Here is a 24,367-nt window from a genome sequence, read left to right on the forward strand (position 1 = left end):
TGAACCTGTAGCCAGAGGTGTTATGTGAGTTCAGTCATTGTGCCTCTTTGCTGAGTTCCGTGGTGTCATGACTGGTGTTTCAGGATGGTCGTGAACAACCTGAGTTTCATATTGTGTCTGGGCTCATGGCAGTGATGTTACTGGCTCAAAAAGAACAAGGTGGCATGACAAGTGACTCAGTTGCTCTAAAGGGTGGAGCCTCAGCATCTTTGTGCTTTGGAATGGCTCCAATGGCCTGTAGCTCTTCGTGTTTTTCAAGGAAGGGCTTTAGCATGGCTTTGACCAGGAGGCAAGCACGCTCATGTGTCAACCAGGCTGAGTCCACTGGGGCCCTTTTGTCATGGGGCTGAAAGCCATTTTTCATGGATATGCTGCATATCAGAGAAGGGGCTTAATGACATGGAGGCCCTCAGGTACCTTTTATCCTTTCCCATGCTGGTGAGTCCATTGTGAGCAGAGCAGGTGCCAGGAGTGGGTGTGTTTCCCTGGAAGGTCAATGGCTATTAGGTGAAGGGGGCCCCATTCACCTGAGGGGGTCTCGGGGTTCTTGGGGGACATCATTAAATTGTGTTGGCCAGGACGGTACGTGGAGTGGAATTGCAGGCCTGAGACCAGGCAGTTGGCAGATTGGCATTCTTTGTCCTGATGGTCCCTTGACTCTGAATGTATCCGTGCACCAACACATCCCTGTTTGGCTGCCTACACAGCACACCTTCTTGCAGCAATTGAATGGTAGACGCCAGAATGATTGGCAGTGCTCCCGGAGGCCTGGCCTCTTTCCCCAGTACACCTGGTGCTCTTCCTCACACATGTGTTTTCTTGCCCCAGGCCAGGTTGAGTGGCCCAAAATGGAAGACTGTTGGCAACAGGTTACCCATCGCATATTCCATGATAGCCAGCCTCTCGAGATGAATATCATGAATCCCCAGAGACAACTGGACAAGTGGGCCTTGCGTGTACAGATGGAACAACCATGGCGGTAAGCGGCCTTTCGTCAAGGAGACCTAGTGGTTTGGCTCCAGGGATCTGGGCATGGGCTTCACACTCTCACCTTCTGGGGTTTCCCTGGGGCATGCAAGGTCCCAGGGCCTGAGGCTTGGCTGCCCCAAGGCTGCAGTCTGCTCAGTCCTGAATGCTGACCTGATCAAGCTCACTGACCTTCCTGGGATGGAGGTGGCGACTTTGCTCATGCAGCACCTAGAGCACACGTGCTTGGATCGATGATGACTCCCACAAATGCATTCCTTGGAAATCTGAACAAAATGAGTGAGCCATCACTACCGTCTCCTCATCGGAACTGAGGTCCAGCACGTGATTTCCAGTGGATCGAAGGGCCAGGGTCACATGTCATTTGCTCCCTGGGGCGTGAGCAGCCACAGTGTGCAAGCTGAGGGTGGTGGCCTTGTGGTATGGAGATGAGCCATGAGGAAAATGCCCTGACCTCCCAACCTCGGGATATGGCTAGGGACCATGAGTCATCTCTGGTTACATAAGGCTAACCAAGGCTTTTGTCTCCTGGTATGTATGATTCTATTGGTAGCAGAGAAGTGGAAGCCATTTGAGAGTATCTGGACTGCCACTGAGTTTGTCAGCCACACTGCCTTTGCCTGAAGGTGTTTTCACTCATGTCCTGAAAGGAGTCATGGCTTCGGACAAGTTTCTATGTCATGTTCTTCTGGGGGACGGGATGCCGCGTAGTTTTCTCCTGATGGTCAGAGGAGATCGTTGGGCAGAGTGTCCAGGAGGTGGGCCAAGCTGATGGCCCCTCGTCCGATTGTTTCTTTGGTTGGTATGTGAGTGGGCACTAGTGTTGGGAGAGTGAGCCTTGCAGATGCACTAGGGCATTTCCAAGGATGAAAGTCCTGAGTCAACAGGAGGGACCTGCACATTGCTCTGAGGTGGGCAGTTGTCGGGGGAGAGCAAAGCTTGGGGATCGTGAAATGTACCTCAAGTGGTGGTGGAACCCATGGATGGATGGGCAGGTGAATGGATCGGCAAGTCAGTCAGGTTCCCTGAATTCTGGGTTGCCTTCAGGTTTGGTTGGAGTGAGAGTGGGGAAGGACTGTGGTGGCAGGTTCATAGGTTCATGGACTATTGAACAGTTGGCCTCTCCCGTGATTGGTTTCCTTTGCTGCAGACCTCCAGAGCCGTAAGTGGTTCCCCAGGTGGTGTCTTGTCTTGTCCTGGCCTGGGCGTCATATGAAGCAGAGGGGATGTTTTCTGTCCATCTTGCCATGTTCTCCCCATGTGCATGGAGTGAATTTGTGCCTCAAGACATCCCAGTGTCATTTCTATTCCCAGCCCACCTATCCTTGCCCAAGTTTAGGAACTCTTCCCAGAAATTAGCTGGCAGGGACCCTGTGGAAATAGGGGAGTCAGATGAGGGGCTACAGTTTTAAGGGCAGGAGAAGCTCTCTGGTGTGGTGCTTAGCAGCAAGGCTGTGCTCTTGTGTGAACCTGTAGCCAGAGGTGTTATGTGAGTTCAGTCATTGTGCCTCTTTGCTGAGTTCCGTGGTGTCATGACTGGTGTTTCAGGATGGTCGTGAACAACCTGAGTTTCATATTGTGTCTGGGCTCATGGCAGTGATGTTACTGGCTCAAAAAGAACAAGGTGGCATGACAAGTGACTCAGTTGCTCTAAAGGGTGGAGCCTCAGCATCTTTGTGCTTTGGAATGGCTCCAATGGCCTGTAGCTCTTCGTGTTTTTCAAGGAAGGGCTTTAGCATGGCTTTGACCAGGAGGCAAGCACGCTCATGTGTCAACCAGGCTGAGTCCACTGGGGCCCTTTTGTCATGGGGCTGAAAGCCATTTTTCATGGATATGCTGCATATCAGAGAAGGGGCTTAATGACATGGAGGCCCTCAGGTACCTTTTATCCTTTCCCATGCTGGTGAGTCCATTGTGAGCAGAGCAGGTGCCAGGAGTGGGTGTGTTTCCCTGGAAGGTCAATGGCTATTAGGTGAAGGGGGCCCCATTCACCTGAGGGGGTCTCGGGGTTCTTGGGGGACATCATTAAATTGTGTTGGCCAGGACGGTACGTGGAGTGGAATTGCAGGCCTGAGACCAGGCAGTTGGCAGATTGGCATTCTTTGTCCTGATGGTCCCTTGACTCTGAATGTATCCGTGCACCAACACATCCCTGTTTGGCTGCCTACACAGCACACCTTCTTGCAGCAATTGAATGGTAGACGCCAGAATGATTGGCAGTGCTCCCGGAGGCCTGGCCTCTTTCCCCAGTACACCTGGTGCTCTTCCTCACACATGTGTTTTCTTGCCCCAGGCCAGGTTGAGTGGCCCAAAATGGAAGACTGTTGGCAACAGGTTACCCATCGCATATTCCATGATAGCCAGCCTCTCGAGATGAATATCATGAATCCCCAGAGACAACTGGACAAGTGGGCCTTGCGTGTACAGATGGAACAACCATGGCGGTAAGCGGCCTTTCGTCAAGGAGACCTAGTGGTTTGGCTCCAGGGATCTGGGCATGGGCTTCACACTCTCACCTTCTGGGGTTTCCCTGGGGCATGCAAGGTCCCAGGGCCTGAGGCTTGGCTGCCCCAAGGCTGCAGTCTGCTCAGTCCTGAATGCTGACCTGATCAAGCTCACTGACCTTCCTGGGATGGAGGTGGCGACTTTGCTCATGCAGCACCTAGAGCACACGTGCTTGGATCGATGATGACTCCCACAAATGCATTCCTTGGAAATCTGAACAAAATGAGTGAGCCATCACTACCGTCTCCTCATCGGAACTGAGGTCCAGCACGTGATTTCCAGTGGATCGAAGGGCCAGGGTCACATGTCATTTGCTCCCTGGGGCGTGAGCAGCCACAGTGTGCAAGCTGAGGGTGGTGGCCTTGTGGTATGGAGATGAGCCATGAGGAAAATGCCCTGACCTCCCAACCTCGGGATATGGCTAGGGACCATGAGTCATCTCTGGTTACATAAGGCTAACCAAGGCTTTTGTCTCCTGGTATGTATGATTCTATTGGTAGCAGAGAAGTGGAAGCCATTTGAGAGTATCTGGACTGCCACTGAGTTTGTCAGCCACACTGCCTTTGCCTGAAGGTGTTTTCACTCATGTCCTGAAAGGAGTCATGGCTTCGGACAAGTTTCTATGTCATGTTCTTCTGGGGGACGGGATGCCGCGTAGTTTTCTCCTGATGGTCAGAGGAGATCGTTGGGCAGAGTGTCCAGGAGGTGGGCCAAGCTGATGGCCCCTCGTCCGATTGTTTCTTTGGTTGGTATGTGAGTGGGCACTAGTGTTGGGAGAGTGAGCCTTGCAGATGCACTAGGGCATTTCCAAGGATGAAAGTCCTGAGTCAACAGGAGGGACCTGCACATTGCTCTGAGGTGGGCAGTTGTCGGGGGAGAGCAAAGCTTGGGGATCGTGAAATGTACCTCAAGTGGTGGTGGAACCCATGGATGGATGGGCAGGTGAATGGATCGGCAAGTCAGTCAGGTTCCCTGAATTCTGGGTTGCCTTCAGGTTTGGTTGGAGTGAGAGTGGGGAAGGACTGTGGTGGCAGGTTCATAGGTTCATGGACTATTGAACAGTTGGCCTCTCCCGTGATTGGTTTCCTTTGCTGCAGACCTCCAGAGCCGTAAGTGGTTCCCCAGGTGGTGTCTTGTCTTGTCCTGGCCTGGGCGTCATATGAAGCAGAGGGGATGTTTTCTGTCCATCTTGCCATGTTCTCCCCATGTGCATGGAGTGAATTTGTGCCTCAAGACATCCCAGTGTCATTTCTATTCCCAGCCCACCTATCCTTGCCCAAGTTTAGGAACTCTTCCCAGAAATTAGCTGGCAGGGACCCTGTGGAAATAGGGGAGTCAGATGAGGGGCTACAGTTTTAAGGGCAGGAGAAGCTCTCTGGTGTGGTGCTTAGCAGCAAGGCTGTGCTCTTGTGTGAACCTGTAGCCAGAGGTGTTATGTGAGTTCAGTCATTGTGCCTCTTTGCTGAGTTCCGTGGTGTCATGACTGGTGTTTCAGGATGGTCGTGAACAACCTGAGTTTCATATTGTGTCTGGGCTCATGGCAGTGATGTTACTGGCTCAAAAAGAACAAGGTGGCATGACAAGTGACTCAGTTGCTCTAAAGGGTGGAGCCTCAGCATCTTTGTGCTTTGGAATGGCTCCAATGGCCTGTAGCTCTTCGTGTTTTTCAAGGAAGGGCTTTAGCATGGCTTTGACCAGGAGGCAAGCACGCTCATGTGTCAACCAGGCTGAGTCCACTGGGGCCCTTTTGTCATGGGGCTGAAAGCCATTTTTCATGGATATGCTGCATATCAGAGAAGGGGCTTAATGACATGGAGGCCCTCAGGTACCTTTTATCCTTTCCCATGCTGGTGAGTCCATTGTGAGCAGAGCAGGTGCCAGGAGTGGGTGTGTTTCCCTGGAAGGTCAATGGCTATTAGGTGAAGGGGGCCCCATTCACCTGAGGGGGTCTCGGGGTTCTTGGGGGACATCATTAAATTGTGTTGGCCAGGACGGTACGTGGAGTGGAATTGCAGGCCTGAGACCAGGCAGTTGGCAGATTGGCATTCTTTGTCCTGATGGTCCCTTGACTCTGAATGTATCCGTGCACCAACACATCCCTGTTTGGCTGCCTACACAGCACACCTTCTTGCAGCAATTGAATGGTAGACGCCAGAATGATTGGCAGTGCTCCCGGAGGCCTGGCCTCTTTCCCCAGTACACCTGGTGCTCTTCCTCACACATGTGTTTTCTTGCCCCAGGCCAGGTTGAGTGGCCCAAAATGGAAGACTGTTGGCAACAGGTTACCCATCGCATATTCCATGATAGCCAGCCTCTCGAGATGAATATCATGAATCCCCAGAGACAACTGGACAAGTGGGCCTTGCGTGTACAGATGGAACAACCATGGCGGTAAGCGGCCTTTCGTCAAGGAGACCTAGTGGTTTGGCTCCAGGGATCTGGGCATGGGCTTCACACTCTCACCTTCTGGGGTTTCCCTGGGGCATGCAAGGTCCCAGGGCCTGAGGCTTGGCTGCCCCAAGGCTGCAGTCTGCTCAGTCCTGAATGCTGACCTGATCAAGCTCACTGACCTTCCTGGGATGGAGGTGGCGACTTTGCTCATGCAGCACCTAGAGCACACGTGCTTGGATCGATGATGACTCCCACAAATGCATTCCTTGGAAATCTGAACAAAATGAGTGAGCCATCACTACCGTCTCCTCATCGGAACTGAGGTCCAGCACGTGATTTCCAGTGGATCGAAGGGCCAGGGTCACATGTCATTTGCTCCCTGGGGCGTGAGCAGCCACAGTGTGCAAGCTGAGGGTGGTGGCCTTGTGGTATGGAGATGAGCCATGAGGAAAATGCCCTGACCTCCCAACCTCGGGATATGGCTAGGGACCATGAGTCATCTCTGGTTACATAAGGCTAACCAAGGCTTTTGTCTCCTGGTATGTATGATTCTATTGGTAGCAGAGAAGTGGAAGCCATTTGAGAGTATCTGGACTGCCACTGAGTTTGTCAGCCACACTGCCTTTGCCTGAAGGTGTTTTCACTCATGTCCTGAAAGGAGTCATGGCTTCGGACAAGTTTCTATGTCATGTTCTTCTGGGGGACGGGATGCCGCGTAGTTTTCTCCTGATGGTCAGAGGAGATCGTTGGGCAGAGTGTCCAGGAGGTGGGCCAAGCTGATGGCCCCTCGTCCGATTGTTTCTTTGGTTGGTATGTGAGTGGGCACTAGTGTTGGGAGAGTGAGCCTTGCAGATGCACTAGGGCATTTCCAAGGATGAAAGTCCTGAGTCAACAGGAGGGACCTGCACATTGCTCTGAGGTGGGCAGTTGTCGGGGGAGAGCAAAGCTTGGGGATCGTGAAATGTACCTCAAGTGGTGGTGGAACCCATGGATGGATGGGCAGGTGAATGGATCGGCAAGTCAGTCAGGTTCCCTGAATTCTGGGTTGCCTTCAGGTTTGGTTGGAGTGAGAGTGGGGAAGGACTGTGGTGGCAGGTTCATAGGTTCATGGACTATTGAACAGTTGGCCTCTCCCGTGATTGGTTTCCTTTGCTGCAGACCTCCAGAGCCGTAAGTGGTTCCCCAGGTGGTGTCTTGTCTTGTCCTGGCCTGGGCGTCATATGAAGCAGAGGGGATGTTTTCTGTCCATCTTGCCATGTTCTCCCCATGTGCATGGAGTGAATTTGTGCCTCAAGACATCCCAGTGTCATTTCTATTCCCAGCCCACCTATCCTTGCCCAAGTTTAGGAACTCTTCCCAGAAATTAGCTGGCAGGGACCCTGTGGAAATAGGGGAGTCAGATGAGGGGCTACAGTTTTAAGGGCAGGAGAAGCTCTCTGGTGTGGTGCTTAGCAGCAAGGCTGTGCTCTTGTGTGAACCTGTAGCCAGAGGTGTTATGTGAGTTCAGTCATTGTGCCTCTTTGCTGAGTTCCGTGGTGTCATGACTGGTGTTTCAGGATGGTCGTGAACAACCTGAGTTTCATATTGTGTCTGGGCTCATGGCAGTGATGTTACTGGCTCAAAAAGAACAAGGTGGCATGACAAGTGACTCAGTTGCTCTAAAGGGTGGAGCCTCAGCATCTTTGTGCTTTGGAATGGCTCCAAGGGCCTGTAGCTCTTCGTGTTTTTCAAGGAAGGGCTTTAGCATGGCTTTGACCAGGAGGCAAGCACGCTCATGTGTCAACCAGGCTGAGTCCACTGGGGCCCTTTTGTCATGGGGCTGAAAGCCATTTTTCATGGATATGCTGCATATCAGAGAAGGGGCTTAATGACATGGAGGCCCTCAGGTACCTTTTATCCTTTCCCATGCTGGTGAGTCCATTGTGAGCAGAGCAGGTGCCAGGAGTGGGTGTGTTTCCCTGGAAGGTCAATGGCTATTAGGTGAAGGGGGCCCCATTCACCTGAGGGGGTCTCGGGGTTCTTGGGGGACATCATTAAATTGTGTTGGCCAGGACGGTACGTGGAGTGGAATTGCAGGCCTGAGACCAGGCAGTTGGCAGATTGGCATTCTTTGTCCTGATGGTCCCTTGACTCTGAATGTATCCGTGCACCAACACATCCCTGTTTGGCTGCCTACACAGCACACCTTCTTGCAGCAATTGAATGGTAGACGCCAGAATGATTGGCAGTGCTCCCGGAGGCCTGGCCTCTTTCCCCAGTACACCTGGTGCTCTTCCTCACACATGTGTTTTCTTGCCCCAGGCCAGGTTGAGTGGCCCAAAATGGAAGACTGTTGGCAACAGGTTACCCATCGCATATTCCATGATAGCCAGCCTCTCGAGATGAATATCATGAATCCCCAGAGACAACTGGACAAGTGGGCCTTGCGTGTACAGATGGAACAACCATGGCGGTAAGCGGCCTTTCGTCAAGGAGACCTAGTGGTTTGGCTCCAGGGATCTGGGCATGGGCTTCACACTCTCACCTTCTGGGGTTTCCCTGGGGCATGCAAGGTCCCAGGGCCTGAGGCTTGGCTGCCCCAAGGCTGCAGTCTGCTCAGTCCTGAATGCTGACCTGATCAAGCTCACTGACCTTCCTGGGATGGAGGTGGCGACTTTGCTCATGCAGCACCTAGAGCACACGTGCTTGGATCGATGATGACTCCCACAAATGCATTCCTTGGAAATCTGAACAAAATGAGTGAGCCATCACTACCGTCTCCTCATCGGAACTGAGGTCCAGCACGTGATTTCCAGTGGATCGAAGGGCCAGGGTCACATGTCATTTGCTCCCTGGGGCGTGAGCAGCCACAGTGTGCAAGCTGAGGGTGGTGGCCTTGTGGTATGGAGATGAGCCATGAGGAAAATGCCCTGACCTCCCAACCTCGGGATATGGCTAGGGACCATGAGTCATCTCTGGTTACATAAGGCTAACCAAGGCTTTTGTCTCCTGGTATGTATGATTCTATTGGTAGCAGAGAAGTGGAAGCCATTTGAGAGTATCTGGACTGCCACTGAGTTTGTCAGCCACACTGCCTTTGCCTGAAGGTGTTTTCACTCATGTCCTGAAAGGAGTCATGGCTTCGGACAAGTTTCTATGTCATGTTCTTCTGGGGGACGGGATGCCGCGTAGTTTTCTCCTGATGGTCAGAGGAGATCGTTGGGCAGAGTGTCCAGGAGGTGGGCCAAGCTGATGGCCCCTCGTCCGATTGTTTCTTTGGTTGGTATGTGAGTGGGCACTAGTGTTGGGAGAGTGAGCCTTGCAGATGCACTAGGGCATTTCCAAGGATGAAAGTCCTGAGTCAACAGGAGGGACCTGCACATTGCTCTGAGGTGGGCAGTTGTCGGGGGAGAGCAAAGCTTGGGGATCGTGAAATGTACCTCAAGTGGTGGTGGAACCCATGGATGGATGGGCAGGTGAATGGATCGGCAAGTCAGTCAGGTTCCCTGAATTCTGGGTTGCCTTCAGGTTTGGTTGGAGTGAGAGTGGGGAAGGACTGTGGTGGCAGGTTCATAGGTTCATGGACTATTGAACAGTTGGCCTCTCCCGTGATTGGTTTCCTTTGCTGCAGACCTCCAGAGCCGTAAGTGGTTCCCCAGGTGGTGTCTTGTCTTGTCCTGGCCTGGGCGTCATATGAAGCAGAGGGGATGTTTTCTGTCCATCTTGCCATGTTCTCCCCATGTGCATGGAGTGAATTTGTGCCTCAAGACATCCCAGTGTCATTTCTATTCCCAGCCCACCTATCCTTGCCCAAGTTTAGGAACTCTTCCCAGAAATTAGCTGGCAGGGACCCTGTGGAAATAGGGGAGTCAGATGAGGGGCTACAGTTTTAAGGGCAGGAGAAGCTCTCTGGTGTGGTGCTTAGCAGCAAGGCTGTGCTCTTGTGTGAACCTGTAGCCAGAGGTGTTATGTGAGTTCAGTCATTGTGCCTCTTTGCTGAGTTCCGTGGTGTCATGACTGGTGTTTCAGGATGGTCGTGAACAACCTGAGTTTCATATTGTGTCTGGGCTCATGGCAGTGATGTTACTGGCTCAAAAAGAACAAGGTGGCATGACAAGTGACTCAGTTGCTCTAAAGGGTGGAGCCTCAGCATCTTTGTGCTTTGGAATGGCTCCAAGGGCCTGTAGCTCTTCGTGTTTTTCAAGGAAGGGCTTTAGCATGGCTTTGACCAGGAGGCAAGCACGCTCATGTGTCAACCAGGCTGAGTCCACTGGGGCCCTTTTGTCATGGGGCTGAAAGCCATTTTTCATGGATATGCTGCATATCAGAGAAGGGGCTTAATGACATGGAGGCCCTCAGGTACCTTTTATCCTTTCCCATGCTGGTGAGTCCATTGTGAGCAGAGCAGGTGCCAGGAGTGGGTGTGTTTCCCTGGAAGGTCAATGGCTATTAGGTGAAGGGGGCCCCATTCACCTGAGGGGGTCTCGGGGTTCTTGGGGGACATCATTAAATTGTGTTGGCCAGGACGGTACGTGGAGTGGAATTGCAGGCCTGAGACCAGGCAGTTGGCAGATTGGCATTCTTTGTCCTGATGGTCCCTTGACTCTGAATGTATCCGTGCACCAACACATCCCTGTTTGGCTGCCTACACAGCACACCTTCTTGCAGCAATTGAATGGTAGACGCCAGAATGATTGGCAGTGCTCCCGGAGGCCTGGCCTCTTTCCCCAGTACACCTGGTGCTCTTCCTCACACATGTGTTTTCTTGCCCCAGGCCAGGTTGAGTGGCCCAAAATGGAAGACTGTTGGCAACAGGTTACCCATCGCATATTCCATGATAGCCAGCCTCTCGAGATGAATATCATGAATCCCCAGAGACAACTGGACAAGTGGGCCTTGCGTGTACAGATGGAACAACCATGGCGGTAAGCGGCCTTTCGTCAAGGAGACCTAGTGGTTTGGCTCCAGGGATCTGGGCATGGGCTTCACACTCTCACCTTCTGGGGTTTCCCTGGGGCATGCAAGGTCCCAGGGCCTGAGGCTTGGCTGCCCCAAGGCTGCAGTCTGCTCAGTCCTGAATGCTGACCTGATCAAGCTCACTGACCTTCCTGGGATGGAGGTGGCGACTTTGCTCATGCAGCACCTAGAGCACACGTGCTTGGATCGATGATGACTCCCACAAATGCATTCCTTGGAAATCTGAACAAAATGAGTGAGCCATCACTACCGTCTCCTCATCGGAACTGAGGTCCAGCACGTGATTTCCAGTGGATCGAAGGGCCAGGGTCACATGTCATTTGCTCCCTGGGGCGTGAGCAGCCACAGTGTGCAAGCCGAGGGTGACGGCCTTGTGATGTGGAGGTGAGCCATGGAGGAAAGGGCCTGCATCTCCCATGTTTGGGTTATGACTGGGGACCACAAATTGTCTCTCTTTGCACAAGCTATCCAGGTCTTTTGTCTCCTGGTGTGGATGAGAGAGAGGATAGCAGAGGAAGCAGAAGCCATTTGAGAGCATCTGGGCTGCCACTGGGTTTGTCAAGCCTCCGTGTGCCCACTGCCTGGTCCCTGGCGGATAGCACAGAGTTTTCACTCAGGGTCAGAACAGGAGTTGTGGCCTTGGCCAGGCTTCTGTGTCATGTTCTTCTGGGGATGGATTGCTACATAATTTTCCCCTGATATTGAGAGATCAATGGGCAGAGTGTCCAGGAGGTGGGCCAAGCTGAGGGCCCCTCGTCTGATTGTTTCTTTGGTTGGTGTGCGTGGGCACTGGTGTTGGGAGGCTGAGCCTGGAAATTGCATTAGGATGTTTCTGTGGATAAAAATCTTGTGTCAAAGGAGGACTAGCACATTGCCCTGAGGTGGGTGGATGCCAGGGGAGAGCAAATTTCGGAGATCTTGAAATGCACCTTGAATGGTGGTGGAACCCGTGAATGGATAGGTGGGTGGATGGACCAGCTATTCAGTCAGATTTCCTGAAGTCTGTGTTGCCTTCATATACAGTTGAAGTGAGTGTGGGGAAAGATCACAGTGGCAGATTCATAGGTTCAAGGACCATCTCCCATTGTTGACCTCCCATCAGTTGACCTCTCCTATCATTGGTTTCCTTTGTGACAGGCTTCCAGAGCCAGTAGTGGTTCCCAACATAGCATTGTATCTTGTCCTGACCTGGGGACCAAGTATGAACTATCCATTCCATGGAATTCTCCAGGCGAAAACACGAGTGGATAGCCTTTCCCTTCTCCAGGGGATCTTCCCAACCCCGGGATCGAACCCAGGTCTCCCATATTGCCAGCAGATTCTTTACCATCTGAGCCATCTGGGAAGCTCAAGAATACTGTAGTGGGTAGCTTATCCCTTCTCCAGCGGATCTTCCCAACTCAGGAATCAAACAATGGTCTCCCTAAATTGCAGGCAGATTCTTTACCAACTGAGCTATCAGGGAGGCCAAGTATGAGGTAGAAGGGATATTTTCTCTCCATCCTGCCACATTTTCCCTGTGTGCATGGGGTGATGCTGTGCCTCAGGACATCTCAGTGTCATTTGTATACCCAACCCACCTATCCTTGCACAAGTTTAGTAGCTCTTCCTCGAACTCAGGGTAGGACCCCATTGAAATGGGAGTCAGATGCTCCTGTGAGCATCTGCACTTTTAAGGGCAGGGGAATCTATCTGGTGTGAGGCTCATTTTGTTGTACAGTCTGCTGATTCAGTCTCCTGCATGCATGGCCTCTGGCCAGAGGTGTCATGTGGGTTCAATCATCTCGCCTCTTTGCTGGTTTGTGTCATGACTTGGCTGCTGGTGTCAGAATGGTCGTGGACGACCTGAGTCTTGTGCTGTGAGTGGGTTCATAGCAATTATGTTACTGCCTTAACAGAGAGCAAGGTAGCATGGCAAGTGACCCAGTTGCTGTAAAGGGTGGAGCCCCAGCATCTTTGCACTTCAGGAAATCTCCGATGGCCTGCATCTTTTCGTGTTGCCTAAGGAAGGCCTTCTAGCAAGGTTTTTGGCCAGGAAGCAAAGCATGCTTGTGTGTCAACTGGACTAAGCATAGATGTCCCTCAGGGCCCCTTTGTTGCAGGGCTGAAAGAGACATTTTTCGTGAATGTGTTCCCTGTCAGGGAAGGGTCTTATTGTTGTGGAAGCCCTCAGGTACCTTTTATCCTTCCCTGTGCTGGGCAGTCCATTGTGAGCAGAGTATGTGCCAGGAGCAGGTGTGTTTCCCTGGAAGGGCAATGGCTGTTAGGCCAAGGGGCCCCAGTTCCCTGAGGGTGTGTCAGGGGTTCACAGAGGACATCCTTAAGCTGTGTCGGCTGGGACGGCACGAAGAGCAGAATTGCAGGGCCCAAGACCAGGGAGTTGGCAGATTGGCAGCCTTTGTCCTGCAGGCCCCTTGACTCTGAAGGTATCCGTACACCAACGCATCCTGTTTGATGGCTGACACACCAGACCAAGGTGTACCAATTGAATGGTAGATGCAAGAATGAGGGCAGCACTTCTGGAGGCCTTGCCTCTTTCCCCAGTATGGCTATTGCTCTTCCTCATGCTTGTGTGTGTTTTCTCACCCCAAGCCAGTGGCCTTGAGTGGCCCGGGATGGAAGACTGTTCGCAACAGAGAACCTGTCGCATATTCCATAACAACTGTCCTGGCAAGACAAGGCATGTGAGCCCCCAGGGACTTCTGGGCAATTGGCCCTTCGATGTACAGGTGGATCACCCATGGCGGTAAGCAGCCCTTCTTCGAGGAAACCTAGCAGTTTGGCCCCAAGGATTTGGGCATGGGATCCGTGCCCTCACCTTCTGGGGTTTCCCTGGGGCATGCAAAGTCCCAGGGCCCAAGGCTTGGCTGTAGTTCCTGCCCCATGGCTGCAATCTGTGCAGTCTTGAATGCTGACATGATTGAGCTCCCTGGCCTTCCTGGGATGGAGGTGGTGACTTTGCTCATGCAGCACCTAGAGCACACGTGCTTGGATCGATGATGACTCCCACAAATGCATTCCTTGGAAATCTGAACAAAATGAGTGAGCCATCACTACCGTCTCCTCATCGGAACTGAGGTCCAGCACGTGGCTCCCAGAGGGATCAAAGGGCCAGGGTCACATTGATTTGCTCCCTGGGGTGTGAGCAGCCACAGTGTGCAAGCCGAGGGTGATGGCCTTGTGATGTGGAGGTGAGCCATGGGGGAAGGGGGCTGCATCTCCCATGTTTGGGTTATGACTGGGGACCACAAATTGTCTCTGCACAAGCTATCCAGGTCTTTTGTCTCCTGGTGTGGATGAGAGTGAGGATAGCAGAGGAAGCAGAAGCCATTTGAGAGCATCTGGGCTGCCACTGGGTTTGTCAGGCCTCCATGTGCTCACTGCCTGGTCCCTGGCGGATAGCACAGAGTTTTCACTCAGGGTCAGAACAGGAGTTGTGGCCTTGGCCAGGCTTCTGTGGCATGTTCTTCTGGGGATGGATTGCTACATAATTTTCTCCTGATATCAAGAGATCAATGGGCAGAGTGTCCAGGAGGTAGGCCAAGCTGAGGGCCCCTCGTCTGATTGTTTCTTTGGTTGGTGTGCATGGGTGCTGGTGTTGGGAGGCTGAGCCTGGAAATTGCATTAGGGTGTTTCTGTGGATAAAATTCTGTGTCAAAGGAGGACTAGCACATTGCCCTGAGGTGGGTGGATGCCGGGGGAGAGCAAATTTCAGAGATCTTGAAATGCCCCTCGAATGGTGGTGGAACCCATGGGTGGATGGATGCATGGATGGATCGGCGAGTCAGTCCAGTTCCCTGAAGTCTGGGTTGCCTTCATATACAGTTGGAGTGAGTGTGGGGAAGGATCGCAGTGGCAATTCATACCTTCATGGACCATTGAACACTTGGCCTCTCCCATGGTCGCTTTCCTTTGCAGAAGATGTCTAGAGCCTTCAGTTCTTGCCATCGTTACATTGTGTCTTGTTTTTTCTGGGGACCAATATGAAGCACAGGGGATATTTTCTGTCCACCTCGCCATGTTCTCACCATGTGCATGGCATAAAGATATGCCTCCTGACCTCCCAGCGTTGTTTCTATACCCATCCCTCCTATTTTTTTCTGAATTAAGGAGCTCTTCCTGGCAATCCATGGGCAGAACCCTGTGAAAACACTGGAGTCAGCTGTCCCCATGAGCAGCTGCAGTATTAACAGGAGGAGAGGCTATCTGGCGTGGGGCTCATTTTGTTTTGTTGCCTGCTGGTACAGCAATGCATTGCCCTCCTCATTGCTTGATCTCTGGCCAGTGATGTCATGTGCAACCAGTTGTCGCGCCTGTTTACTGAGTTCTATCATATTATGGCTGGTGGTGTCAGGATGGTCGTGGACAAACTAAGTCTTGTGTCCGGGTTCACAGCAGTGATGTTATTGGCCTACAAAGAGCAAGGCAGCATGGCAAGTGACCTAGTTGCTGTTAGTGGAGCCCTGGCATCTTTGTGTTCTGAAATGGTTCAGTGGCCTATAACTTTTCATGTTGTCCAAGGAAGAGCTTGTGGTATTGCTTTGAGCCAGGAAGCAAATATGCTCGTGTGTCAACTGGGCTGAGTGCAGGTATCCAATGAGACCCCTTTGTCATGGAACTTAAATTGTCATTTTTCATCAATAGGCTCCTTGTCAGAGAAGGGCCTTATTTTCTTGGAAACCATCAGAAACTTTTTTCCTTTCCCATGCCGGCATGCTCTTTGTGAACAGACTAGGTGCCTAGAGTGGGTGTGTTTCTCTGGAATAGCAGTGGCTATTAGACCAAGGGGTCTGTGTTCCCCTGAGGGCATCTTGGGGATTCATGGAGGACATCCTTAAGCAGTATTGTTGGGGATGGCATGGGGAGAGGAATTGCAGGGCCCAAGACCAGGGAGTTGGCAGATTGTTGCTGTTTGTCCTGATGGCCCCTTGAATCTGAAGCAATCCACATGCCAATGCATTCATGTTTGGCTTCTGACATACCAGATTGAGGTGCAGCAATTGAATGGTAGATGCAAGTATGAGGGCAATGCTCCTGGCGGCCTTGCCTCTTTGCCCCGTATGCCTGTCTCTCTTCCTCATGCTTGCATGCATTTCCTTGCCTCAAGCCAGATTGAGTGGCCCAGGATGGAAGACCATTGGCATCGGAGACCCATCACATATTCCATGACTCCCAGCCTGGAAAGTCAAGGTCTACGAGCCGCCACGGGCCACTGGACACGCGGCCCTTGGTGGTACAGGTGGAACACCAATGGCTGTAAGTGGCCTTCTTCACATAAACCTGGTGGTTTGGCCATAAGGCTCTGGATGTGGTGTCTGTTTTTTCACCTTTGTACTTTCCCTGGGGCATGCAAGGTCCCATGGCCCACAGGCTTAGCTGTAATTCCTGCCTCTTGGCTGGGATCTGTGCAGTTCCAACTGCTGATGTGATTGAGATTGCTGGCCTTCCAAGGGTGGAGGTCCTGACTTTGCTCATTCAGCATCTGAGCACATGCACTTAGATGGATGATGATTCCCACAAAGGCAGTCTTGAAAATTGGACAAAATGAGTTATCAATCCTTATCATGTCTCTTTGGAACTAAGATCCAGCATGTGGCTCCCAGAGGGATGGAATGGCCAGGGTCACATTGCCTTTGCTCCCTGGGGCATCAGCGGCAACAGCATGGAAGCTGAGAGTGACAACCTTGTGGTGTGTAGGTGAGCCATGGGGAAAAGGGCCTGCATCTCCCATCCTCAGGGGATGGCTAGAGACCATGTGTTGTCTCTGGTTGCATGAGACTGTCCAGAGCTGTTGTCTTTTGCTGTGGGTGAAAGTGCCATGGCAGAGAAAGTAAAAGCCATTTGTGGGCCTCTGGGCTGACATTGAGTTCATCAGGCCTCTGTCTGCCTATTGCCTAGTCCCCTGGAGAAAACAAATTGTTTTTGTTCAGATTCAGAACAGGAGTTGTGGCCTCAGCCAGACTTGTCTTTCATGTTCTCCTGGGGAATAGGATGCTACGCAGTTTTCTCCTGATATTTGAAGAAGTAAATGAGCATAGTGTCCAGGAGTTTGGGCAAGCTGATGGACCCTTCTTGTATTGTTTCTTTCGTTTTGTGTGTGAGTGTGCACTGGTGTTGGGAGGCTGAATCTGAAAGGAGCCTTAGTGCCTTTCCAAGGAGATCAAAATCCTATGTTGATGGGAAGGTCCAGCATGTTTTCCTGATGCGGGTGGATGGCAGGAAGTGAGGAAAGCTTGAACAGCAGGAAATATGCCCAGAATGGTGGTTGAACCCATGGGTAAGTAAGCAGGTGGATGGATAAGTTTTTCAGTCAGGTTTCATGGACTTCTTTGGTTTCCTTCAGGTGCATTTGGAGCGAAGGACAACAGTGGCAGATTTATGGACCATCCAACAGTTTTCCTCTCCCATAATCAGTTCCTCTGTGGCGGAATTCCAGATCCACAAGTGGTTGGTATCATGTCCTGTCTTGTCCTGGTGGCCAATTATGAGGCAAAGGGGATGTATGAGGCAAACAGAAAACATCTCTCCATGTTCTCCCTGTGTGCATAGCATAAGGTGTGCCTCAGGATATCCACATGTTATCTCTATATCCAGCCCACCTATCCTTTCCCCAGTTTAGGAGTTTTTCCTGGAATTCAGTGGGCTGGACCCGGTGAAAACAGAGGAGTCAGTTGCCCACATAAGCGGATGCTGTCTTAAGGACAGGAGAGGCTTTCTGTCACAGGGGTCTTTTTGTTTTGTGGCCTGCTGGTGCAGCAACACTGTGGTCTCTTGTGTTCCTAGCCTCAAGCCAGAGACATCATCATGGGTTCAGCAGCTGCAGCTGTTTCTGGATTCTGTCATGGCATGGCTTGTGCTGTCAAGATGGTCATGGATCACGTGGGTCTTGTGTTGTCTCCGGGGCCACTGTAGTGATGTTTCACTGCCTTAAAAAGTGCAATACATCACAATGAGTAACTTACATGCTGTAAAAAGGGTGGAGCGCCACATCTTTGCATTTCAGAATAGTTCCAATGGCCTGTAGTTTTTTGTGTTTTTCAAGCTAAACACTTGTAGCATGGCTGTAGTCTGGGAAACAAGCACACTTGTGTGCTACCTAGATTGTTCACAGCTGTACTGTGGAGCCCCTTTGTTGCACAGCCCAAGAACTAGTTTCATGGATAATCTCCTTGTCAAAGGAGGGCCTTATTCTTATGCAAGCTCTCAGATACCTTTGTTCCTTCCCCATGGTGGTGAGACCATTTTGAGCAGAGTAGGTACCAAGAGTGTGTTTTCCTGGAGGGACAGTGGTAGTTCAGACAAGGTGGCCTCCTTCCCCTGAGGGTGAATTGGGGTTTCTTAGAGGTTATCTTTACATTGGGTGAAAAAGTTGGCTTAAAGCTCAACATTCAGAAAATGAAGATCATGGCATCTGGTCCCATCACTTCATGGGAAATAGATGGGGAAACAGTGGAAACAGTGTCAGACCTTATTTTTTGGGGGGGCTCCAAAATCACTGCAGATGGTGACTACAGCCATGAAATTAAAAAATGCTTACTCCTTGAAAGAAAAGTTATGACCAACCTAGATAGCATATTGAAAAGCAGAGACATTACTTTGCCAACAAGGGTCCGTCTAGTCAAGGCTATGGTTTTTCCTGTGGTAATGTATGGATGTGAGAGTTGGACTGTGAAGAAAGCTGAGCACCGAAGAATTGATGCTTTTGAAGAGTGGTGTTGGAGAAGACTCTTGAGAGTCCCTTGGACTGCAAGGAGATCCAACCAGTTCATTCTGAAGGAGATCAGCCCTGGGATTTCTTTGGAAGGAATGATGCTAAAGCTGAAACTCCAGTACTTTGGCCACCTCATGCGAAGAGTTCACTCATTGGAAAAGACTCTGATGCTGGGAGGGATTGAGGGCAGGAGGAGAAGGGGACGACAGAGGATGAGATGGCTGGATGGCATCACCAACTCGATGGATGTGAGTCTGGGTGAACTCCGGGAGTTGGTGATGGACAGGGAGGCCTGGCATGCTGCAGTTCACGGGGTCGCAAAGAGTCGGACATGACTGAGCGACTGAACTGAACTGAACTGATCTTTACATTGTGTTGTCAGTGATAATAAGAGAAGTAGATTAGCACAGTCTGAGACCAGTGAGTTGACAGAACATCAGCACTTCATCCTGCTGGCCCCTTGACACTGAATTTTCCCTGTGGCAATGCACGCATTTTTGGCTTCTGACACACCAAACAGAATTGCAGCAATTGTGTCATAGATGCAGTATGAATCTCAACTCTCCTGTGAGCATTGCCTCTGTCTGCTATGTGCCTGTTGCTATTCCTCATGCCTGCAGATATTTTCTTGCCTCAAGTTAATTTGAGTCACCAACTTGGAATACCATTGCAACAGGTGACCCTTTGCATATTCTGTGACACTTGGCTTGGGGAGGTGAGGCTAGGTGAAATTAGTGATCCCCCATATCTGAGTGGACATGCAGCCCATGGGTTTACAGGTGGAACACCCACGGTTGTAAGTGGCAGTTCTTTCCCAAAACCTAGTGGTTTGTCTACAGGCCTCTGGGTGCCGGGGTTATACCTTTACCTTCTGTGCTTACTCTCTGGCATTCAAGGTCCCATGGCCTGAGGCTTGACTACAGTTCCTACCCTTGTCTTGGTTCTGGGCGGTCCCAAATGCTGATGTGATTCAGTTCGCCTACAGTCCTAAGGTAGAAGCCACATCTTTCCACATGCAGTGTCTGAGCACATGATAGGATTGTGTTGACTCCCACAAATGCATTCCTTGGGAGTTTGAACAAAATGAGTGAGCAGTCCTTGTGGTCTTCTCATTAGAATTAAGTTCTAGCCTGTGATTCCCACAGGGAAAATAGAATGCCATCTTGCATTTGCTTCCTTGTGCTTTAGCAGCTTCACTGTGTAAGTTGAGGGTGACAGCCTTCTCATGGGAAGAGGAGCCACTGGGAAAGGAGCCTGGGACTCCCGTCCTCCTTGGATGGCTACAGACAACATGTCTGGTCTTGGTTTATGAGCCCAGTCAGGATTGTGGTCTCCTGCTGTGGGTGAGAGTGAGATAGCAGAGGATGCAGGAGTTGTTTGAGAGCCTCTGGGCTGCCACTGTGTTCATGCCTCCACTCAGTTGTTGCCTTGTCTCTTGGAGGAAACCATTATCTTTACACTCAGAGTCAGAACAGGAGTCCTTGCCTAGGGTGGTCTTCTGTCGTGTTCTGGAGAGAAAGGACACAGAGTAAGTTTCTCCTGATGATTGGAGGACATCAGTCACTGTCCCCAGCACGTTGTCCAAGCCTATGTCTCCTTTTTGGATTGTGTCCCCCTTGTATGTGAGTGAACATGAGTGTTGGGAGGGTGGGCCTGGAAAATGTTTTGAGGTAATAAATATTCTGTGTTAATGGGAGAGTCTGGCACATTGGCTCTGAGGCAGGTGTATTTTGGGGCAATTGAAAGATGAGAGGGTGGTTAATGTGTGTGGAATGGTTGGTGAACCCATGGCTGGATTGGTGAGTGGAGGTATCAGCGAGTCTAGAGTGCTCCCTGAACTCTTTTGGTTGCCTTCAGTGCATTTGTACTCAGTGTCTAGAAAGCCTGGGGAAACAGATTCAGGGACTATCCCCTATTTGGCCTCTCTTTGATTAACTTGCTTCACTTTGTGTCTTCATGGTGGTGAGTGTTTGTCATTGTAGTATTGTATCATGTCTTGGCCTGGGTGCTGATTATGAGGCATGAGGTGTGTATTTTCTCCCCATCTGGCTACATTTTCTCTGTGTTGACCTTGTGAAGTTGTTGCTCAGGCCATCCTAAATTTTTTTTATACCCAGCCCTCCTAGCCTTCCCTGAAGGTTAGAGTTCTTCCCAGAGGTCATTGGGCGGGACCTTGTAGGAACAGGGAGTTGGCTGCTAAGGAGAGATTGCAGGTTTAAGGGCAGGAGAGGCCGTCTGGAGGATGGGTCATCTTGACATGCCACCAGCTGGTGCAGTGAGCTCAGTATCTCTAGCGTGCCTGGCCTCAGTCCAGAGAATCAGTGAGGATTGTGGTCACAACTGTTTGTTGGGTTTTCTCATGGCATGGCTGTGGGTGTCACATTGTTCCTGCAGGACCTGGGTCTCAGTATGTCTCTGAATATGGCTGTGATATTACTGGCTAAAGAAATTTCAAAGCCTCATGGTGAGTGTCCCAGTTGATGTAAAGTGTCTAGCTCTGTAACTGTGGGTTTTGGTGTAGCTTTGCGTGTTTTCCAAGTTAAGGGCCTCTGTCTTGGCTGTAGGCCAGGAAGTAAGTGCACTCTTGAGTCCCCGAGAGTCAGTGCAGGGACTCTTTCTTGTGGGGCCCAAGGAGCCACTTTTCATTGTGGACCTCACTTTCAGAGAAGTACCATTTTCTCATGTAAACTCCCAGTTTCCTTGTTACCCTATTGGCAGGTCCATTGTGAGCAAAGTCGGTGCCAAGATTGAGTGTTTTCCCGGAGTGTCAGTGGCTGTTAGGTTGGCAGGGTAGGCCGTTTTCCTGGGTATGTCAAGAGGTTCAAGAATTACACCTTTAAGCTGTGTCAGCAGGCATGGTATTCAGGAGTGGAATTGGAGGGCCCAAAACCAGGGATGTTATAGACCAGTGGCTTTCTTTGGCCTGATAGTTACCCACTCTGAAAGTGTCCTTGCCCCAGTGCATTCACATTTGACTCCTGCCACACAGACTAGGGGCAGGATATGAAACAGAGGCAAAACAGAGCCTAGTGTTCCAGGTGGCACTGCCCCTTTTTCCTGTGCACCTATGCATGTTCTTCAAGTGTATATGTAAATTCTTGCTTCAACTCAGGTGGAGTCCCCAGGGATCAAAACCATCAGTGTGGTATCCTTCCCATATTCCATGACATCAGGCCAGGTGAGGTCAGGCAAGGGAGCCCCTGGAGGCATGTTGGCATACAGCCCATGGAGTAATGGTGGAATGCCCACGGTGGTAAGTGGCACTTCTTTGTGGCAACCTAGTGGTTTGGCCTGGACCTCTGTGAGCTGGGGCTGCACCCTCAGATTCTGGGCTTTTCCCTAGGACATGCGAGCTCTGATGGCCTGAGGCTTGACTGCACTACCTCCCCCATGACTGGGCTCTGATGGGTCCTGAATGCTGATGTGATTGAGTTCCCTGGCCATCTCAGGCTGGAGGCCATAGGTCCAGAATCTGAGCTCATGCTTAAACTGATGATGACTCCAGAAAAGGGCATACCTTGGAAATCTAAATAAAATGAGTGTGAAAAGCCTCTACTGTCTCCTCATCAGAACTGGGTCCTAAATGTGGCTCCCACAGGAAACGTAGACAGGGTGTCACATTGCATTTTCCCCCTTGGCCATCAGGAGCTACTTTGTGCAAGTTGAGGGTGATGACTTTCTTGTGGGGAGAGGAGCCTTTGGGAAAAGGTCTGGGACTCCATCCCTGGGGGATGACTAGGGACAGTATGTTATCCCTGGATGCATGAGGCTAGCCAGAGCTGGGTTCTTCTTCCACAGGTGGGAGTGCAGGTGGTAAAGGAAGTGGGAGCCTTTTAGGGCCTCTGGCCTGCCGTTGAATTCTTCAGGCCTTTGCCAGGTCCCTGGAGGGCACCTAAGTCTTTACACACAGGGTCAGAGCAGGAGCCCTGCTTCTCTGTCATGTTCTATGAGGAGATGGGATGAATGTTAGAAGGTTCTTCCTGATGCTGTTAGGAAATTAACAGACCACCATCCCTGGGATGTGGGCCAAGCTGACAGCCCCCCCTCAGATCACATCCCCCTTGTGTGTGTGTGGCAGGGAGGGGTGGTCAGGGGGAGAGGGGATGGCCACTGGGCTTGAGACATTGGGCCTGGAAAATGTCTAACAGAATTTTTGAGGAAATCAAAATTCTGTGTAGAGGAGAGGGTCTGGTACTTGGCCCTGAGGTGGGCAGATACTAGGGACAGAGAATGGCAAAAAGAGTGAGAAATGCACTAGGAATTGTGCATGAACCCCTGGGTGAAATGCTTTGTGGATGAATTGGCAAGTCTGTAGGGTTCCGTGAACTCTTTGGGTTGCCTTCAGGTGCATTTTGAGCCAGTTTCAGGAAGCACTGATGGTGCAGGTTCATGTACCCATCCCCCAGTTGGCTTCTCCTTTGATTGACTTGCTTTGTGGTAGATCTTTGTGGCAGCAGGTTTTTGGCATCAAGGCATTGTATTACGTCTTGACATGGAGGCCAATTATGAGGCAGGATGTTTGTTTTGTCCACGTCTGGCCAGGTTCTCCCTGTGTTTACAATGTAAAGATATTCTTCAGGACATTACAGGGTCATTTCTATACCCAGCCCACCTAGCCTTCTCTGAGGTTTGGAGCTCTTCCTGGAGGACATTAGTCTGGATCCTGTGGAAACAGGGGAGTCAGCTTCCAAGGAAAGGCAGTCTGGTATGGGGGTCATTTTGTCATGCCACTGGCTGGTGCATCAAACCTATGGTCCCTGAAATGCCAGGCCTCGGGCCACAGAAGTCATGGTGGATTCAGAGCTTGCAGCTGTTTGCTGGGTTATGTTGTGGAATGGCTGTGAGTGTCACATTGGTCCTTGAGGACCTGGGTCTCATGGTGTCACTGGGGTTGGCAGTGATATTCTTGGTTTATGAATTTGCAAGGTTCTGTAGTTTTGGTGACTATAGATGTCACCATGGTCCTAGAAGACCTCTTGGTTTGCTTAAGTATGGGCACTGATGGGATAGGCTTTCGAAACTGCAAGGCCCCACATCAATTTACTCAGTTATTTTAGGTGTCTTGCCTTACAACTTTGGGCATTGGATAGGCTCAGTTTCCTTTCTGTCTCTGTGTGGTCCAAGTGAAGGACTTTTATCTTTGCCTTAGGCTCAGAAGCAATCTTATTCTAAGTACTTACCTAGCTAATGTAGCTGTCCCCAGGTTGTGTATAGACTTTGTATGGTATATCATTGTACATTTTCTTTTCTTTTCTTTTATGTGGCTCGTTGAACATTTTTATTTTAGCTCTGTAAATCAGGATTATGAATTTTTCTTATTTATTCATCTTTTTATTTTCCTACTTGTTTTCTTCACTTTTTGTCATATGTGTTATATTGTGATATAGTTGCCATAGTTTTCAGTCAAGTGCTTTATAATAAGTTTCAGAGCCCTCCTTTCTCATTTTTAATTGGTGTGCTGCAAGAATTTAAAAAAACTCTTTGTATCGATGTATCTTTTATTGACCCTTATTTGTGTTGTATGTGACCTTATAATATCACAGTTCATGTTTTTTTTTCCTCTAGTTATTTTAATTGTTTAATTGACCTTTTAAACCAAGAATTTTTGCCAATTTAAATATTTTTTAAAATAATAAATTACACCTAATGTTTCTTAGATATAGCTCTTTGATTTTTTGCCTTCATATTTTTCAAAATGTTATATAATTGAACATTTTTTTTTACATTCTGTTTCTAGTTGCCTTTTTTAGTTTCTGGATTTTTAACTGTAGAGATTTTGTGAATTCACTGTTTCATATGTTTATACTACTAATTTTG

At 50.4% G+C, this 24,367-nt stretch overlaps 1 protein-coding gene and 9 non-coding genes across 28 annotated transcripts in view; all 10 read left to right on the top strand.

The window, feature by feature from the left end:
• The window catches only part of LOC109575459 (uncharacterized), a 234,718-nt gene that overhangs the window by 168,543 nt on the left and 41,808 nt on the right, over positions 1-24,367 (top strand). For 6 of the 19 annotated variants that reach the window (XM_070775949.1, XM_070775947.1, XM_070775944.1 and 3 more), the window contains exons 13-21: positions 829-979; positions 3,281-3,431; positions 5,733-5,883; positions 8,185-8,335; positions 10,637-10,787; positions 13,436-13,585; positions 15,947-16,095; positions 16,423-16,536; positions 17,183-17,286. In XM_070775949.1, the coding sequence (XP_070632050.1) occupies positions 10,657-10,787; positions 13,436-13,585; positions 15,947-16,095; positions 16,423-16,536; positions 17,183-17,286 (648 nt within the window). In that variant the 5' untranslated portion in view covers positions 829-979; positions 3,281-3,431; positions 5,733-5,883; positions 8,185-8,335; positions 10,637-10,656. Of the gene's footprint in view, positions 1-828; positions 980-3,280; positions 3,432-5,732; positions 5,884-8,184; positions 8,336-10,636; positions 11,224-13,431; positions 13,586-15,946; positions 16,096-16,422; positions 16,537-17,182; positions 17,287-17,622; positions 24,209-24,367 lie in introns of those variants that run through there. The other 13 variants (XM_070775940.1, XM_070775941.1, XM_070775942.1 and 10 more) reach the window with 7 other exon arrangements.
• On the top strand, positions 1,215-1,306 carry LOC139178426 (small nucleolar RNA SNORD116). Its single transcript, XR_011562823.1, has one exon. It is a non-coding gene; the product is annotated as a small nucleolar RNA SNORD116 (small nucleolar RNA).
• On the top strand, positions 3,667-3,758 carry LOC139178427 (small nucleolar RNA SNORD116). The gene has a single exon (XR_011562824.1). It is a non-coding gene; the product is annotated as a small nucleolar RNA SNORD116 (small nucleolar RNA).
• Positions 6,119-6,210, top strand: LOC139178428 (small nucleolar RNA SNORD116). The gene has a single exon (XR_011562825.1). It is a non-coding gene; the product is annotated as a small nucleolar RNA SNORD116 (small nucleolar RNA).
• LOC139178429 (small nucleolar RNA SNORD116) lies at positions 8,571-8,662 on the top strand. The gene has a single exon (XR_011562826.1). It is a non-coding gene; the product is annotated as a small nucleolar RNA SNORD116 (small nucleolar RNA).
• LOC139178430 (small nucleolar RNA SNORD116) lies at positions 11,023-11,114 on the top strand. The gene has a single exon (XR_011562827.1). It is a non-coding gene; the product is annotated as a small nucleolar RNA SNORD116 (small nucleolar RNA).
• On the top strand, positions 13,830-13,921 carry LOC139178431 (small nucleolar RNA SNORD116). Its single transcript, XR_011562828.1, has one exon. It is a non-coding gene; the product is annotated as a small nucleolar RNA SNORD116 (small nucleolar RNA).
• LOC139178439 (small nucleolar RNA SNORD116) lies at positions 16,338-16,426 on the top strand. The gene has a single exon (XR_011562836.1). It is a non-coding gene; the product is annotated as a small nucleolar RNA SNORD116 (small nucleolar RNA).
• On the top strand, positions 19,587-19,676 carry LOC139178436 (small nucleolar RNA SNORD116). The gene has a single exon (XR_011562833.1). It is a non-coding gene; the product is annotated as a small nucleolar RNA SNORD116 (small nucleolar RNA).
• On the top strand, positions 22,037-22,130 carry LOC139178438 (small nucleolar RNA SNORD116). The gene has a single exon (XR_011562835.1). It is a non-coding gene; the product is annotated as a small nucleolar RNA SNORD116 (small nucleolar RNA).

This window comes from Bos indicus, chromosome 21 (genome assembly GCF_029378745.1).
Source record: "Bos indicus isolate NIAB-ARS_2022 breed Sahiwal x Tharparkar chromosome 21, NIAB-ARS_B.indTharparkar_mat_pri_1.0, whole genome shotgun sequence".
Taxonomy (NCBI): domain Eukaryota; kingdom Metazoa; phylum Chordata; class Mammalia; order Artiodactyla; family Bovidae; genus Bos; species Bos indicus.